The sequence below is a fragment of the Alosa alosa genome, chromosome 6, assembly GCF_017589495.1.
Source record: "Alosa alosa isolate M-15738 ecotype Scorff River chromosome 6, AALO_Geno_1.1, whole genome shotgun sequence".
Taxonomy (NCBI): domain Eukaryota; kingdom Metazoa; phylum Chordata; class Actinopteri; order Clupeiformes; family Clupeidae; genus Alosa; species Alosa alosa.
In genome coordinates this window covers 10,156,906-10,175,495 of record NC_063194.1, presented here as the reverse complement: position 1 = coordinate 10,175,495, position 18,590 = coordinate 10,156,906, and the positions used below count along the sequence as shown (strand labels likewise).

The window sequence follows — 18,590 nt, the reverse complement described above, 5'->3', positions numbered from 1 at the left end:
TTCATGGCCCCTGTATCTGTCGCTGGAGGCCCTTGGGGGGGCCCTTGGGCGGGGCCTTGGGGAGTCCCTTGGGGGGGGCCTTGGGGAGGCCTGTGTGCCAGGGCTGGGGCAGGAGGAATGGCTGGGGGACCGGGCCCAGGGGCTAGAGGGACTGGAACAGGAACAGGGGGGGCCATGGCAGGGTGCTGTCTGGCTCCATTAGCACTGATGGAACTCATGTAGACCGCCGACTGCTGCTGCTGCCGCTGGGTGTCTGGCCGCTGGGGAGTAGTGGGCCATGGCTGCACCTCTGGAGGCGGATGCCCTTGCCGAGAGTAGCTGTACTGCAGGTTTGGGTTTGGGTTATGGCTAGTGTTATGGTTATGGTTGGTATTGTGACTATGATTGGGGTTATGGTTGGTGTTGTGGCTGTGGTTAGGGTTGTGGTTGTGGTGAGTTTGGTTCTGGTTGGTGCTGGGATTGAGGCTGTGGGCCGGATTGTGGGTCAGGTCTATCTTTCTCTTGGGGTCGTGACCTCCATTAGTCGGCGCTGGTTCCAGACCAGGTGTGCCGGAGCCTGTTCGGCCGTGCTGCTGGTGCCGGATTCGGGCGACCTTCTGCCCGTCCCTCTGCATGGAACAGCTGCCGCTCCCGCCACCGCTGCGTCCATCCAGAGGTTTAGCCGTCAGGGGCGAGTGGTTTGGAGGGGGCCCCGGGTGCGAGCAGTCCCTGTAGGCCTGAGCGGTGACGTAGAGCTGCTGCTGCTGCTGCTGCTGCTGCTGCTGGTGGCTGGCTTTGGGCTGCTGAGCTGGAGGGGCTCTAGAGGGGTCTGGATCTACGCTGCGGGAGCGTGCGGGGGACGCCTGTGGGGTCCTGCTCTGAAGCTGAGCCGCCTGCTGCTGCTGCTGCTGTTGCTGCTGCTGTTGCTGCTGTTGCTGTTGTTGCTGTTGTTGCTGCTGTTGCTGTTGCTGTTGCTGTTGTTGCTGTTGCTGTTGTTGTTGTTGTTGCTGTTGGAGCTGTTGATGGCTGAGAGCCCAGTCGGGGCCTTTCTCTGCCTTCCTGTAGGACATCTGCTTTCTGTGCCACGCCTGAGCATGCCCATCGCTGCCACCACTCTTCTGCAAAGCCTTCTCTTTGGCACTGCCACCCCCACTGCCAATAACATGGCACTCCGGGCTGCCCAGTTGAAAAGACCCATTGGCCTTTTCACCGGGCTGCCTGACAGTTGGCCCGAATGTTGGCACGGCGGCCTTCTGCTCAACCAGTGCAGGGCCAGTCCTGTGGGGCATGGGGGGATTGGGTAAGGGTGCGGGCGGGTGGGGGTAGAGGAGCTCCGGGTGAGGGGGGTTGTAGTGTCCGTGTGCGTGAGGGTGGTGCGGGTGGAACTGCAAGCAATGGAAGCCCCGCGGGTGCCCGGCGCTGCCAGCAGGGGGCAGTGTGTGCGGCGGAAGGGCGGCGTACGGCAGCGAGTGCTGCAGGCCCTGCTTGCGCTGGACGCAGTCTGCCACGCTCGGCTGCTCGCTGATCCGCATCTCGCCCCGCACACGGTCCGGGAACGGGCCCCCGACGCCCTCGCCACAGCTGGAGCTCTTGGAGCCGCCGCCGCCGCCTCCACCACCGCTGCCGCTACCGCCGCCACCTCCGCTGCCACCTCCGCTGCCTCCACCGCCGCAGTGGCTGCTGGGAGATTTGCTGTTGAGCAGGCAGGCACTGAGCGGCGTGGCCACTGCCTGAGGGTGCGGGGCTCCCGGGTGCATGCTGCCGTCCTCCATGCTGAGTGCGGGGTGCGTGGCGGGGTGCTGGTGGTGGTGGTGGTGGTGGTGGTGGTGGTGGTGGTGGCCGTGGTGCGGGTGCTGATGCGGGGGCTGCGGGGTGTGCTGGTGCAGCCGCTGGGCCTGCGGGTGGGTGGGTTGCTGGGGGTGTTGGTGTTGGCCTGGGCCGCTCTGCGGAGTCTGCGTCTGCTGGAGCTGATGGGATTGGTGCTGCTGTCTCTGCTTGGCTTCCTGCTTGCTGCTCATTGGCTCCTTTTGCCGGCTAGACACGGACATGCCTCGCTCAGGGGTTTTTGCACTAGAACCTCCCCCTTGCCCCACCCTGGAGATTGGTGGCATGCTATGATTGGCCGATAGGAGAGGTTGAGAGGGTAGCCCTCTCAAGTAGAAATTCTCTGTCAAACAAAAGTACATTTTAATGATAAAGATGCTCATAATAACGTCAATATGATGACATCAATTTTTATTACCTGACATCAACAGCTAATGAATAATTAACATTCGGGGATGAGGCTTTGATGTATGACATGTGCAAACATTTACCTTTTTGGGTGTCATAGAAACGGTGTTGGCCATAGAGGACGCCACTGTTGGCATGGTGATCCAAAGGGCCCATGGGAAGGAAGGTGTGGGTGAGTGTCCCTGAGAAACGAGGATACCCTGTAGCCGCTGAGGTAAGGGACAGGACAGGGATGCAGAAGGGATCACTGACATGAGCACAGCAGAAAAAGATAACTGACCACTAGCCACTGTAGATGGTGTTGTCTTTTACAGGTGTGACTACTGAGATGTCAGAGTCTATCTCTAGCACCCATCAGTATTTCACGCTGGGTGAGTTTGTCTGTGTGTATCTGTATGCACAGATTTGTATTGTTTTTAATGAAATCTGTGTGCAAGTAGAAAGCTTATCTTTACATACAAAGAGAACAAAACCATAAAACACTCTGTATAGCCTAAACAGCTCCACACAAAGAATAGAAATAGACTGAAAAGCAGAAACTCAGACACACATGTGCCACACGCACACACACACACACACACACACACACACACACACACACAGTCACACACACACAGGCCCCTGAATGACAAAGCAACAGAAGCTGAGTAAGATGTTTTCCTCAGGAAGCTTTTCTCCTGATTACTGCTCAGCAAATTTGTAAATCCGCAGCACAAAGACAAGGTGTCAGACAGGCAGCCGGATCGACTGAGAGGAAGCGAGAGGACTGAGGACAACCAAGTCTACACCTACAGTATATGAGGCTCATCTAAAGACTGAGGACTGGATCCTCTCTGGGTGGGTTTTAAAGAAAACATGGACTGAGGCTGAAAGCACAACATCTCCCCAACATGTGTCCACCAGTGGTCTAGCTCATTTTACAGTTTTATCATTCAACGTAACTGAACAACTGACCAGTTCTTACATCATTTAATCAATTACACCAACAGAGAGGAATAAGGAGGAACAAATGTCTCAGGACAGACTGAGATGAAACATCTGAGAACATCAAAGAGACATTCAAGCCGACAGAAATACAAAGGCAGCCAGGTAAGACAAAAAGACAAAAGAAGTCCACCTTAGGCAACCATAAGGGCGGGCCATTTCAAAAGGTCAGTGGACAAGATGGTGCCATCAGGTCCTCACCTTCATGTGAGTGGGGGAACCAGATCTGCGAGGTGCTGGAGTGGGAGGAGGGGGAGGATGGAGGCCTGGAGGGATGGGGAGGGTGAGACGGGGCCGAGCCCAAGCCACTGGCCAGGAAGGAGCCCATGAAGGAGGAGGACGAGTTTCCCACCAGTCCACTGCCTGTGAACAAGAGAGGGAGAGAGAGAGGGGAGAGGGAGAGAGAGAGAGGAGAGAGAGAACATGAAGCCCACTCCATATTTCATCATCAGAAGGTAAATTGAGCATAACAATGGCAATACGTATGTTGTTTTTCTGGAAAATACCGAAAATGTCGTAGTGTTGATTTATATATGTATCTTTTAATTCAGGAATTCTTATATTTTAATTCACATTTTGTGCAAACTCTTGAGCATTGTGAACAATATGATGGTTGCCATAGTAAATAATAATAAAGTAACTTCTTCCCGAGCAAATGGGTGGCCAAGGTACTGGTTCATGTTTGCTAAATGGTGTACTGACTGGTTCATAAAGGAAGAATCCATACATAATATCCATATAGACGTCCATCAGACTCCCTCCCATTCACACCACAACAGTAAACCCACTAAGTACACTCTTGTTTCTGCTCACACACTCCCTGAGCTCAGCTCCTGTTAGACACACTTTGAGTTCTCTTCTTGGGAATTGTGGGGGTGCTAATCTATTCCAGATAGGACTGGGTAATCCTCCCTGATGCCTCATCTATTTTACACACATCTTAGGGTAACAGACGAAACCCCTACACATACTCACTCACACACACACACATACACACACACACATACATACACATACAACCCCCCCCCCCACACACACACACACAATCTACGGTAATAACTGCAAATGGGAATTGTGTTAGATCATTTGTTAAACTGCTTCAACAACACAACAATAAAACTACAAAGATGTCAGTGAGCACCCCCACCTATCACCCCTCACACATGTATCACCACACCACAAACATTGCCCCCAAATTCCAAGCCTTGGTTTCTTTTCTCATGTTCAACTTTCATGTCTTTACTTCTTTTGATCAGATAATTACTTAATTGCCAAAAGCAAGACTTCAAAGATAGCATTTCTAATAAATGGGCCCCTTTAAAAACCACAATGAAATCCAGAGAGTGCCTTTGTGCACACATGGGCAAGACACATACAGTCTCCTTCTCCTCATACGTACAAACAGTCTCTTCAGTCACAAGACCTGGCTGCCCATGGCCCTACTGATAATACAAGTTTGTAGACAAAACTCAAAAGACAGGCCACTTTCCCTAGACCAAATCCGGAATCCGTTCAGAATATAATCAGTCCCTCTGTAAACTGCCAAACCATAGCCCAACAACTCATATCCTCACTCATACAGACACTGCGATACACTTTTGAGAGGCATTTCTTTTGCAACACATCAAAGGATTAAAAAAAACCCCATCTCACTCACCCACTAAGAACATTGTGACAGTGATCAACACGACAATGATCCTCAACAGATGTCTCTATGTCAAGACACAGGTTACACACAAACGCACGTCACTTCGCGGGTACACCCCACCAGAGTGTAAAAGCGCGGAAAAACACACGTCGGTACCGTCCGGCAGTGAGCAGCTGGAGCAGACTGTGTCTGTAAAGCTCTCTGACGTGGAGCAAGCGGACAACTGGGTACCGTTAAGTGACTCAGCGACCGTTTCCTCTCAGCACCAAGTGGTAAGCGGCAGTCTCACATGGCTACTGGAGAGGGGGATTTCCTTATAACGGGCGAACGGCATCTTGAAAACATTAGAAGAAGTAGTAGCCAAATTCCTGTTGGTCTGTCGACAACTGGGACCATCGCGCATACTCTGGAGGTGTCTGCTTTTTCCTGTTGTGTTCTGGGAACCTCCAGGACTGCGAGAAAGTAGGGGGCGGAGAGGGAGGATAGATATGGATAACTCCATCTATGCGCACACGCACACGCACACAGCACATGCTTGATCAGTGAGTCTGATGGATGTGGTGAGTGTGGAGGTGTGGAAAAGATGAAGAACAGGAAGAAAAGTGGTTGAATATTCATTACGGAAACTATTCCCCTTGCAGGCTACATGTGAGAGAAGTGAGTTGGTTAGACTTTAGTGTGCTTAGATGTTTAATGGATCTCTCTCTCTCTCTCTCTCTCTCTCTCAGTGTATGTGTGTGTGTGAAAGAGAGAGAGAGAAAGAGAGAGAGAGAGAGAGAGAGAGAGATAGACAGACACCCACAGAGACAGATATACAGGGGGAGAGAGATGACTCCACAAAAACAAAAGGTCTGATGATACATCAACCGAATAAATCAACTAAAAAAAAAAGTAAAATAATAATCACTTCGCATAAAAAAAAGCATTATACAGTAAAACATTTACAATGAATGACATTTAACCTGTATACCGGTCACTAATATGTTGTAACCACATAACTTAATCCACTAAGACAGACACATAATAGAATATTCTTCACCTAATTGCATACTAAGCTTACGTAAATAATGTCATTAGTCTATTTGATAATGTATGGCATGATAGTCCTTAATTCATTCTCTGAGCTAATGGACTAACAGCATCATTAGTTGTGATATTAAGTATTCAGTTCCATACTATGGAGTCTAGAGGCTTTGATTAATTAACTGCTTTTTGAAAAAAAAAAAAAAAAAAAACAGTAGCAATCAGCCTTTCAACAGTGCACAACAGAGTTATCAGTCTCCCTGCACTGAACTATTAAGTCAGTAAGTATCTTCATTAGCCTTCACACACTGAGCTAACATGCTAACATCTCAGGCCCAGGCTGATTCCATTAAACAAAGGCCCAGGATCTGAGTCATCATTTGTCTCCATGGAAACAGGTAGACCAACACAAAGACTGAGGCCATGCCTACAGACACAGGCATGTGAACAGACATACAAATACAAGCCCAAGTGTGTGGATGTGTCATGTTTCTGAATATACAGTAGTTTGAATTATAATATAATAATAATAATAAGATTTATTTGTATAGCACCTTTCATACACAGAATGCAGCTCAAAGTGCTTTACATTTGAAGCATGTAACACAATAATAGTCAGTCAGTCATTATCAATCACTTTTCTTCATTGCTGGGGCCGTTTATGATCCACTCAGCAACATATCAAAATATAGAAAATAACATGTCATAAGACTGGCAGCCTTAACCCTTTACCCCCACAAGCACGCCATATATGGCAACTGTGGCAAGGAAAAACTCCCATATTCCAGGAAGAAACCTTGAGCAGAACCTGACTTAATAGGGGGAGCCCATCTGCTTCTGGCTGGCTGCGCCCTCCAATGGCAGCAGATGTAGAATAATCTGAAAAAGTAGTCTACAGGATAAGATGAGTTAACTAAAAGCTTTCCTGTACAGGTATGTTTTCAGATCTTTTTTAAAAATATTTACTGAACTCGCCTGCTTGATGTACAGAGGCAGGGTGTTCCATAGTTTTGGGGCATAATGGATAAAAGCAGCTTCTCCACTTTGTTTGTGGAGCACTTTGGGTACGATTAAAAGATTAGAATTGGATGATCTAAGTTTCCTTTGTGGTTGATAAGATATTAAAAGCTCAGAGATATATGAAGGTGCTATGCCATTCAGAGCTTTGTAAGTAATTAACATAACCTTAAAATTCTAAAGGAAATAGGGAAATTCTTCTATAGGAAATAGGGAGCCAGTGCAGTTCAGCCAACACAGGGGTGATGTGTTCTCTCTTCTTGGTCTTAGTTAAAAGTCTAGCCGCAGAGTTCTGTATGAGTGCCAATTTCTTTAGATGTTTTTTGGGAAGACCAGTGAAAAGTGCATAAAGGCATGAATTAGTTTTTCTGCATCTTGTTGAGTTAAAAAGGGCCGCATTAATGTTTATCTAATAATATATGGATAATGGGCTTTTATATGTAAATGTTGTAGTGACTGACCATCTCTTAATAGCATATGGTTTTATGCTTTGTCAATGCCAGTAATATTTTTGGTTGTAATTTTGGAAGTGGGCAGACAGGTATGCAAGTTTCTATTTTTGGTCCAGGAAGGAAGAAAAAGCATGCTGTCTGTCTGAGCCTCATCTGCGGCTCAGTGGGTTGTCCGTCTCTGGTCACCAGACATGTGCCTCTGCTTTGCCATCTACCACAGAAACCGCCACATGTCCTTCATATCTCGAGATGGAGACTCATCCTGTTCAGTTTTCCAGGGTTCACAAATATTCCTCTTTTGCTGGTTTGACTGGATTTGTCAACACTAACTACAGTGAGAGGTGGTGTGTCTAAACAAGTTAAGAAGTGTTTGCACAAGATTGGTATCTCTCTAGTCAATCTTTAATACAGTTTAGTACTCTGCTAGTAGTGCTTTTCAATGCACTGGCTGTCAAGCAAAACTTCCAGATGATGAATGATGTAATGAACAGACCCAGAGCCGTACAGGCTCTAAACAGACCAGAACAGGCCTACTGCATCGTATTCTCAAGAAGAGTTACCCAGAGAGAATCTTCTTGAGTCATGATTCCAATGTCTGATTTTTTAGGGGATGTAATTTTCTGAGTAGATCTCCTTTTATTGCCAGGGCCTGGGTCTGGTAGTCCTGCTCCAGCAGATCAAGAGGCTACAGCGGTCCCTCCTCAGGAGATGAAGAGAGCAGCAGGTCGTTGTTATAAAGCACACAAATGATGGCTTGGGCTTAAAGGGGGAGCTCAATGGCTCCAGGTCTTTGTAACTAAATGACTTATTCGTTGTTGTAAATACTGAACAATGTTCAGAACAGACTGCAGATGTGCTTAATTCTTCTTTTTCGGCATGGCCTTCAAAAATAAAATCGCTATACAAATAGATTTTAGAAATGTAAATGAAATATGCATTAATATTTTACATTTTTGTCAAACCTAACATTGTCCACTTTAAGGAAGAGTTTAATTTAGTGAAGTAGAGAGCTACTAAATGTCCTCTCCAGATTGCTGCTTGAAAATTGCCTATCTAATTAAATGGCTGCACATTGTTTCCACTTGTATGAATTGGGTTAATAAGCCCTTCATTTCACATGTTGGGAAAACAGCGGGTACAAAACTGTACAATACCCTTCTTCAGCTATGGGGTGCTGTGTTTTATCTTCCTTTCTGATACAGGCACAAGCCTTTATATTGGAACTGTTTTGGGACTTTTGTTTTTTGCACCAATTGTTCTTAACAGTGATGTCAAGTGGGTTTACATTTATACATTCACATTTATTCATTTAGTAGACGCTTTTATCCAAAGCAACTTGCATATGTCAATTATATTACAAGGGCTATTCTCAGGGTTAAGTGCCTTGTTCAAGGGCACAACTGTGGAAGCGGGGAATTGAACCTACAACTGCATGCTAGCCCAGCTCCTTAGCTACACTGCACTACCACCACTTTCATTAGATTTCTGATGGTGTATGCACTAAATTCAAAAGATGTTGTTGACTGTGGAATCCTTTGACTACATATTGGTATTACAGTTTTTTTTATCACTCCATATATTCCTTATTTACATACTTTCTTCTCATGCCATACATTATCATACTATTCAACTTCTCATTTGTATAAATGTGAAACAAATAGAATAGTACAATTTACAATTTGTCATTTGATTTTGTGCCTATATTTTCAGTATATCATGCATAAGGCTGTTTTGTCTGGCAAATGGTGTTGTCCAGCCAGTGGACTAACCACTCCATCATTTATTCATTGAGGTTATTCAATTATGCTCCAGACCATATTTATTGTTTTTTATAGGCCTATATATATAGGCTTTTTGCCTTTATTCAGATAGGTCAGTGAAGGGAAACAGGAAGTGAGTGGGAGAGAGAGATGGGTAGGATCGGGAAACGACCACGGGTCGGATTCAAACATGGGTCGGCGCGGGCACGCGTGGGTACTGAATGTGGTATGAGTGCTGCAGCCCCTTGCACCACAGCTCCCCCCCCACACACACACTTATGTTTTTTTGTTTTTTATTCACATTATTTCCCTCGTTAAGACACTTTTCTGCTCAAAGGACTTTTCTGACTAAATGTACATGGTCAATGAAGTTATTAAGTTTAATTCAAGTGAAAGCTAATATTTCATTGAAGTGAGTAGCCCCTATGGACTGTTATTACGGAGTTATCTTGACCCCACCTGTAGCTATATAACATCCTGTTTTTCTGAAACTAATCACTAAGGAAAAGTTTGTTTCCTGAATAATGAAAATATTGAGTTAGGGTCAATATTAGCATGGAGAGGAGATGATTATTCTATCTATCCATCTATGTATGTCTCTCATATTCTCTCTCTCTCACTGTCAAACAGGGACATATAACAATTGTGCAAGCATGCACACACACACACACACACACACACACACACACACACACACACACACACACACACACACCGTCAGATAATGGAAATACATGTTGTCTCATCTGTAATGAGAAAGTGTCCCTGTCTTACCTCAGGTCTGACAGCTCCTCTCCTCTACAGGTAATCAACTTGTAATTGTAAGCGTGCACATGGAGGTGCCCCACACACACACACACACAAACACACACACACACACACACACACACACACACACACACACACACACACACACACACTGCTCTCTCTCTCTCTCTCTCTCTCTCTCAGTAATAACAACAGCCTACCAGAGCTATTTGGACTAACAGGTGTATCTAATCTCTGTGACACATCTGGAACTGATCCTTATCATTCATAGTCTGAAACACTCTAATGAAATGTGTAAAGAGCCAACATGGAACCATCTGTGAGTGAGTTAATTATCATTTGTGAGTCACAAATTATATACAGGTCATAGTCTTGTCAATTTCTCAAAACAGATGGGATAAAGGACCCAGGTGATATTCTACTATACAGATATATGTAGGTTAAAAATAAAACTGGACACATATATAGTCAACCAAACCACAACATTCCTTCTAAATAGACCAAGGAAGGGTGTAACAGGAAGATTTGGTCATTCTACTATTGAACTATGTGTGTGTGTGTGTGTGTGTGTGTGTGTGTGTGTGTGTGTGTGTGTGTGTGTGTGTGTGTGTGTGTGTGTGCATGTTTGTGCACCGCAACAAAGCAACTGTCAACTAGTGTTAATTTCGTCAGACGAGACGAGAGGAAATATGTTCGTCAACGACCTTTTTTTTCATGACTAAGACGAGACGATGAAGAGACGGCAGTAATGTCCTGAAACACTGACTAAGACTATCTTAAGATGCATTATTGTTGATGAAAAAAACAGAGACTAAAATGTTTTGCATGAAATAAAAACTAAGATAAAATCTCTCCATTTTAGGTCTACAAAATGAGAAGACAGAATATCTAGCTGTTGTTTTCAAAATATTCGAATGAGGGAAATGGCTTTCCTGTAGGCTAGTCTACATACTGTGGCTGCAACACGAAACTACATGGAACAAGAACACTGGAGATTTCAAGCTAACTACCTAAGAAGTTGAAGTTGAAGCTACAGAAGTTGAAGCTTCACTCGTACATATTAACATCCCCCAGAATGTCCATTCGAAAATGTTCATCATGTAATGTCAACTATTTAACTAGTTAGACTGATGATGCAAAGTTTGCTAGCAAGTAAGCTAATATGGAAAGTTCGCTAGCAAGTTAGCTATGGCTAAGATGGAGAGTCTGTTTGGGGAATGTGCTGTGTTTGGGTGCCTATCGCCATCTAGCGAGGCGGAGTAAAACATTAATACTTTGGCCTACGACAGTGTTTCTCAAACTTTTTCAGTTTCAGGACCACTTAACTAACCCTAGCTAAAAAAAAAAAAAGATTAGACCTACTTCAACAGTAGCCTATAATTAGTCTACACAATAAGCCTACTCACTGAACCACCTTGCTTATTGTCTTTGCACTTTGCTTATTGTGTCAGAGGATTCATACTGTATGATTTAAACTGGTATATCTTACATAGACAGTGTTGCAGAACTGTTTGGATTTACATACAAGTTGGTTCAATATTGCAAACAACTCCTCTATATTTTATTTTACCACGTCTACTCGCGGACCACTTGGGATAGCTTGCGGACCACCAGTGATCCCCGGACCACACTTTGAGAAACACTGGTCTACGAATATGACCATGGTCCAGTCGAATCTTTTACTGTCTATGGTCAAATCCCAGCTGAGCTATAACTAGGTCGACTTACCTGTGCATGTAAACATACTAACTGACAAAAAATCAGAATGAGTAATTAATTATAACAGACGAGTAGCCCTGTGGACACAATATTGTTGGAAAATTGAGATGTGTGAAACACTATTTGACTCAAATGGTAATAATTTGTTACAAAAAAAAAAGACTAAAATGTGTTGACTAAATCTGACTAAGACTAAGATACCTTTAGTTTTCTTTTGACTAAAACTAGACTAAAATGACGAGACTTTTAGTCGACTAAAACTTGACTAACAAAAATTATATTTGAATGACTAAATATGACAAAGACTAAAAAGGACATTTCGTCACAAGACTAAGACTAAGACTAAATTAAAAATAGGTGACAAAATTAACACTACTGTCAACATTTTTTGAAAGTGATAAAAGACCCTTCTTCAAGATAAGGTAACTTAATATGCTAGAGAGGCAAGTATCACTGATGAGAATAGATAGAGAAATAAAGAACATTACAATTCCCACTAAAGGCAATGCAGCAGTTATCACATGAAAAAAGCCAACCCAGCAGGCATCAAACACACACACACACACACAAACACACACACACACATACACACACACACACACACACACACACACACACACACACACTGGAGCCACCTCACAGTGATCCATGTCACAGCATCCAAAACCAGAGAGTAGCTCAGCCTAGAAGAGACCAGCACCATGTTCAGTCCAGGGTTGTCTGTTATCTGAGAATGCAATCTTAATGCAATCTTCTGAGGCACGTCTGTAATGAGCCACTCACAACACAACCATGAAATAACGCCATTACCCCCCGAGCCCACAGAATATAGACCAGACCCCAAGTCCTGATAGGCATGGAATGGTAAACCCAGTGCCTTCATCTTGAGTATGGGATGAAGTTAAGGACGAGGCCTTAACTGGGTTGGAGAGTTCTGGGGCTTTCAGATAGGAAGCGGTATGTGCTGCGCTTGCTACTGGGTTCAGAGCAAAATAGTAGTCGGCACCACACACTGCGGTCAAAGTTCATTGTTGAACGCGGTGTGTGCGAGGGCAAGCTGAGCGGCAAGCTGGCGCTTTCTCTGCACTTTGCCTGGCGTAGCAGAAAACCGTTCTTGTGCCACGGAAGACATTGAAAATAATGGGCTTCAGAGTGCAGAAGTGCCATTGTCATATCCTATGTGTATTATAGGTTTGAGGTTAGACAGAGTGAGTAAAGCAGGACAAAGACAAAGACACTGTAACCAGTGTTAGCATCTCCTGCTAACATCCACCAAGCTAAGCACTGTAGGCCTCTCTGTCACTGGTAACAGTTGTGATGTGAGATTAAGGCGTGTGTGAATGCCTTCTCATTAATTTATGACCAGCATGATGAGAGGGGATATGATGACAAAGTCATCTTGAGCATTCAGATCATAGATTCAGACAGCTGAATTAATATCCCAACACTTTGGTATATATATATATATGTGTGTGTGTGTGTGTGTGTGTGTGTGTGTGTGTGTGTGTGTGTGTGTGTGTGTGTGTGTGTGTGTGTGTGTGTGTGTGTGAATGAATGAATGAATGAATATATTCATATTCATATTCACAGCATATACAGCAAAAAGGGTCTATTTTTGTAGACTGTGCAAGTTGTTTGCATATGTCATACAGAACAATACTTCCTGACTTTTTTTTAGATTTAGTTTTGCTCATAAAAAAGTGTCTGTCTTTTAAAGGTAGGAGCAGGTAGAAGCAACAAGAGGTGGTGTCTTCACGGTGGCTTCACAGGAACTCTATTCGACTGTTTGCGGACATTCATGAGGCTCACATGTGGCCTTACCATAAGACATGAGTTTCTTTAGAAACACAGTGGCATCTCCACTTCCTCTGAGGGACAGCAATCCCACAACCACAGCAATCACACAAGCAGCCACTCAGCAGGTTGCAAACAGCTGTGTTTGTGCCTTCCCACTTCACCACAAACCATCTGCCTACTGCAAACCTAAATCACTGCAGAAAGCTGTAGGTTTTTATTTTTTTAAGATGGCCTCTAAAGCTGACCTGTCTTTTGGCTAAACTCATTAATCTTCAAATGACCTTTATCAAAAATAATGTTTGTGTCAAGCTGAAGCTAGTATTATTTTCAGAATCCACAACTCACTCTCTCTTTCTCTCTCTATCTCTCTCACTCTCTCTCTCTCTCACTCTCTCTCTCTCACACACGCGTGAGCACGCACAAACACACACTCATATGAGCAATAATAGGCTACACACATGCATGCATGCACACACATTGCCTTGGCTGTATTGTATTTTCTCTTTCGAAATTATCTAATGTTCCATGGCAGTTTTCATTGGAAGCTGTTGAATACTCTGTCACACAGCCCTGATTACTGATGGAATCTAGTCAAATGAAACCCCAAACCTCAGAAATTCTGCCAGTTTTCCCTTTGCATGTTATGGCACGTGTGTGGGTGTGAGTGCTCAGCATTGCAGTGACCACATTTCCAGTGCACAGTAGCCAGTCTGCAGTAACCTTTTCTACAGTCCACTACAACTATCAGGCCTACTGATTTTCAAGTCCAGTTTTTTCAGTTTTTTTATTAATTGATTAAAACTAATTATGAATATCACTCTCTACTATTCTCTGAAGGGGGGCTTGTGGATTCAGACAAAGGTATGGTTATGGTAGTCTGTCCTTAAATTGAGGAAATGTCCGTCACTTTCCATTTTATGCTGAAATATTACAGTGATAAACAATAAGGTCTTCAATTTATGCTTTCTAAATTGGGTGTCACCCAATCTAGTGTAATCATGCTTACCTAGATGCATCCATGCATACCAAAATCAGCTGTTAAACCGATCGTGTATACTGACAACACATTCGCACATCGACACCTCACTGCTTCGATTTCAAGCCACCTTCAAGCCAACACTGAATTTGACCTGCACCCAACCATCTCATCTAGGCCAACCAGACATGCGCACTTCTACAGAATGTGTGCTGACTGCTCATTCTGACACTTGGTGGCCTAAGTGGCCAACTGACGACATCGTGCACAAAATTCTTCAGACGCATTCATTAGCCTATCACATGTCTGTTGTCTCTGTTTGGAGGATATAACATTAATGACAATTTTGAATCCGGCCGAGTAGCCTGATACCAGTAGAATATCTTCGAAACATCAGGACGATGCTGTTCAAGCCCACATTTGGACAGGCCTATAGGCTATCTCTGAGGACGTTATAAATCGTCTAATTGATTTGATCCCAGAATATTATTAAACAATGAAAAATATATGTAGGCATACAATAAAATAATTTCTTATATCAATAGGCTAAAGGTCTTCGACTCCGTCACAAAAATGAAATAGGGCTCATGAAAACAATAACACTATATTATAGGACCTGATTAATTGACTATTACCAAATTGTAGTGGTAGCATATCAAATAATTTTAACATAGTGAGGCTTTGATACCAGGCTAGATTTCACGACCAGTCAAATATATCGGATTAGATCTCAATGGAGAGAAAAGGGGAGAAGACTCATACCTGAATGTGAGGGCATCTGTATGTGAGAGGGGTAGTATTTTCCTGCTGGAAAATGACTGGCGTGTTGGACAGAGCTGTGGCCTGCAGAGGAGATCCGAGTCGCGGCACGATGTACTAGTGCACTCCGCTCTGATAGAAGGTGTGCGGGGGCCGCAAAATCTCGACCCTCCATCCTTGTGTAGTCTCGGTAATCCAAAATTCAGGAAGCAAGAGAGGGGCATCAGACCACACGTGCAGGGAATCTTCGCATGCTGAAAGTATGGTGGCCGTTCAATTGCTGAGTTATGCTGTGATAACAGTAGCATCCACTCATCTTTTCTGTAAGATAAAAAATATATTTGACAGGACAAGTGTAAGTGGGCTTATGCAGGCAAGATAAACTCAATTTGCTGATTTAACACAATATGTCATTCATGGCGTTGGAAGTGATTGTTACATCTGTGGCTGTCTTGTCTCCGTGTAACAATTGCTATAGGCTAGCATTATTGTTTTTTTTTTCAGTATTATGGCAGTGGAGAAAGTCGCATTTTTGATGATCCAAGTAAAATTGTGAATTATAGTTTACCTAGACCTTAGACATGCTATCATCATAAATCAGATTAGGCCTCTACAGGTGCTGTTATAGCCTATCTCCTCCCACTTCAGAGCATAGGCTACCTTAGTCTACGTGCCTAAATAGATGCCTATTATTGCAGATTAATGATGAAAATGCAACATACCGTAGCAAGATTGATTTCTATTGCTGACATTTCTTTGTGTGATATGTGTGTGTGTGTGTGTGTGTGTGTGTGTACACTGCATCTGCATCTCTTCCCTTTCATCTTTCATGACCTATTTCTGGCATTTATTTCAGGACATCAAAGGCCTATCATGGCACCACAATTAATCAGATTTCAAAACGTGCCGCAATCGGAAGTGCATGCGTGATTTCTCGAGCGATTTAAAGAGCTGCTTGTCCGGAGGCGATGAACCTCTGTTGTTTTTTTTAAACCTTTAATCATTTTTGGAGGATTAGCGGACGAAATTAAGCGATTATTTATATAGGCACAGAACCATTTCGGCTATTTATGAGCATATGCATCGTTTCAATTCAACATTACAAATCGTATTGATTAATGCAACACAATTCGGGTAGACTGCTAGCAGTATAAGCAACCATGAATACGGCGACTGGCCGTACAGCTTCTCTTTGTCTCCCCATAGGAGTGCTTCATGTCAGCCATTACTGCCCGTCCCCTTCCTCTCCTTTTCTCATGACAAAAGACCGCAATGTTTCTTAGAGCGAACAGACAACTAGGCTAGTCATCTCACTTGACAATACATTAAATGTTGAAGGTAATTTTACATCAAAGCATAAAACCTCAGCGACTACGCATGAATAAAAACAAAGATTTGTCAAGCGTGGCAATGACAGAATTGAAACAATGTAACCAATTCTTCAAACAATATGTAGCAACAAATGTAGCCATTCGTAACTTTTTGTTGTGGCGTCCTGAAAATCCAATCGCAAGCGCAAATCAGATGATAAATCATGTTCTAGGAGCCTAATTCCTGCCAGGTCGCTCGAGGCTGGACTGTAGCGGCCGCACCGAGCCAATCCGCCCGGGTGGGAATCCACCTCTAGCGGCTTCTCTTTTGACCAGGCCTCCCTCTCTCCCTACCGGCCGCACCCCAGTGCAAAGCTCCTCAAAACAATTCAATGTTTATCTACAAATAAATATGCCATGAAATAAAAATAAATGTATGTATGGAAAGTAACCAATAAATATTGTGTAGCCCTCAAACAAATGCACATTTATAATATAGGCTACACTTCTCATCCTTTCCCTAAATAATGGCATTTTTACAGGATATGAAGAAATGCCACAACTATTTGAATTGTCTACTTTTTAATATAATCTTTCCTGTCACTTTTAAATTAAAGAACGAGGCAAAAGGTGATTGTTTTAAACCATGAGTTTAAAATACATTGTCTTTTCAAAGCTATGAAACTGATGCTTACAATATTAATACATTTTAAAATACCACAATTATAGTACTGATAAACATATTTTTATTTAATCTATTTCACAAGGAAACTGTAATAATAAGAAGTGAGAATATCCAATTAATGGAGTTATAATAGCCATCACTTAATGATTAACCTACAGGCCTAATGGACAACTCATTTCATATTTCCAAATAAAGCACATGTAGGCTATATAATGAAAAAATATATACGCCAAAGGAATCCACATGTGACATAAAAAGGACGTGTCTTTGCACAAAGCAAGCGATGAAATATGGAATGAAATTAGCCACAGGCCATTGAAATTAATTCAGTTTATTATGCATGCCTTAACAACAGAGTGATTTAGAGACAATGCTGAATATAGAATATATAGATGTTTTACTTAAGAAGAAACAAATTAACGGCCAAAAATCGATCTAAACAAATATTAAACATAGTATGGAAATCTAAATAAAAAATCAAGATGGATATAATGCGTAATAAATGAATTACTTACTGGTACGTTAAATCCTTGCATAACAATAAATTATGTTCAAATGCTCGTTAAAATAAATAAATCGAGGAGACAGATCAAGTATGACGTTCATTTTATACATCATGCAGCAATGGTTCATTCCAAGTTTTCCATTCGAGGTGCAATGGCTCTCGCTCATCTGGCAACGCTGGGCTCGAGCCCCAGGACCAGAGAAACGAGGCTCGAGCCTCTGACAAGTGAGCCTCTTTCAATGCACCCATCAGCTCGTGCTTCTCATGTCGGAGAGGGTAAACACAGTCACCCATTGGTCGGCTAACTACATGTTAATGAGCTCGTGCTGCTCGCCAGGGGACACACAAGACTCCGATTGGTCAATTTTACAGGCCAATGGTGTATCAGAAGACAAAGAGAAGTCCACGTATGCCGCCAGATTTAAGCCTTTTGCTTGCCTTGTGCTAAGGTAAACATGATGTTATTAAGTAAAACACACAATACACAGTAAAAAAAAGCTTTTTGCTGTCAGGGACCTTCCAATGCTATGCCACACATTATGAATGAGGGCTGTGTGGATATTGAAGGAGGGTAAATTGGGGACAGTCATAGTAAGACAGACAGAATAATCCTTTTTGATACTTTTAGTTGGCCTGAAGATTCTTTCTTTCTCTTTCTAGTATGCTATCTAAACACACATTTGTTACCGTTCTGCCTAGAAAAGGAAGGAGTCTGTGTAAGTAAGCTCCTTTGTGACCCTAGGTGTTTCAGCCTTGCAGCACCAAAGCCCTCGAAAGGATTCTGTCCACACACACACAAGCCTTCTGGGCTCTCTAACAATACACTACACAGTGTGGCAAGCACGACACATCTGTTGCCTGGGGAATGTTTTATTTTCAACATTCACTCAGAATTGAATCTATGTGTAGGTAGTTCAACTTAACTTAAACAGCACACCCCTTCTTAAACTCCCTCATCCAAGTAGGCCTATACAAT

The 18,590-nt window shown here is 43.4% G+C and overlaps 1 protein-coding gene across 1 annotated transcript in view; it reads right to left on the bottom strand.

Annotated features, from left to right (window-relative positions):
• Positions 1 to 17,831, bottom strand: part of LOC125296106 (BAH and coiled-coil domain-containing protein 1) — a 34,424-nt gene extending 16,593 nt beyond the window's left edge. The window contains exons 1-5 of the mRNA XM_048245788.1: positions 17,625 to 17,831; positions 15,118 to 15,435; positions 3,397 to 3,558; positions 2,295 to 2,420; positions 1 to 2,146 (exon numbers count right to left, since the gene is read on the bottom strand). The exon at positions 1 to 2,146 is cut by the window's left edge and continues 323 nt beyond it. Coding sequence (XP_048101745.1) covers positions 1 to 2,146; positions 2,295 to 2,420; positions 3,397 to 3,558; positions 15,118 to 15,289 — 2,606 coding nt within the window. The 5' untranslated portion in view covers positions 15,290 to 15,435; positions 17,625 to 17,831. The remainder of the gene's footprint in view (positions 2,147 to 2,294; positions 2,421 to 3,396; positions 3,559 to 15,117; positions 15,436 to 17,624) is intronic.
• Between the last annotated feature and the right edge of the window lie 759 nt (positions 17,832 to 18,590).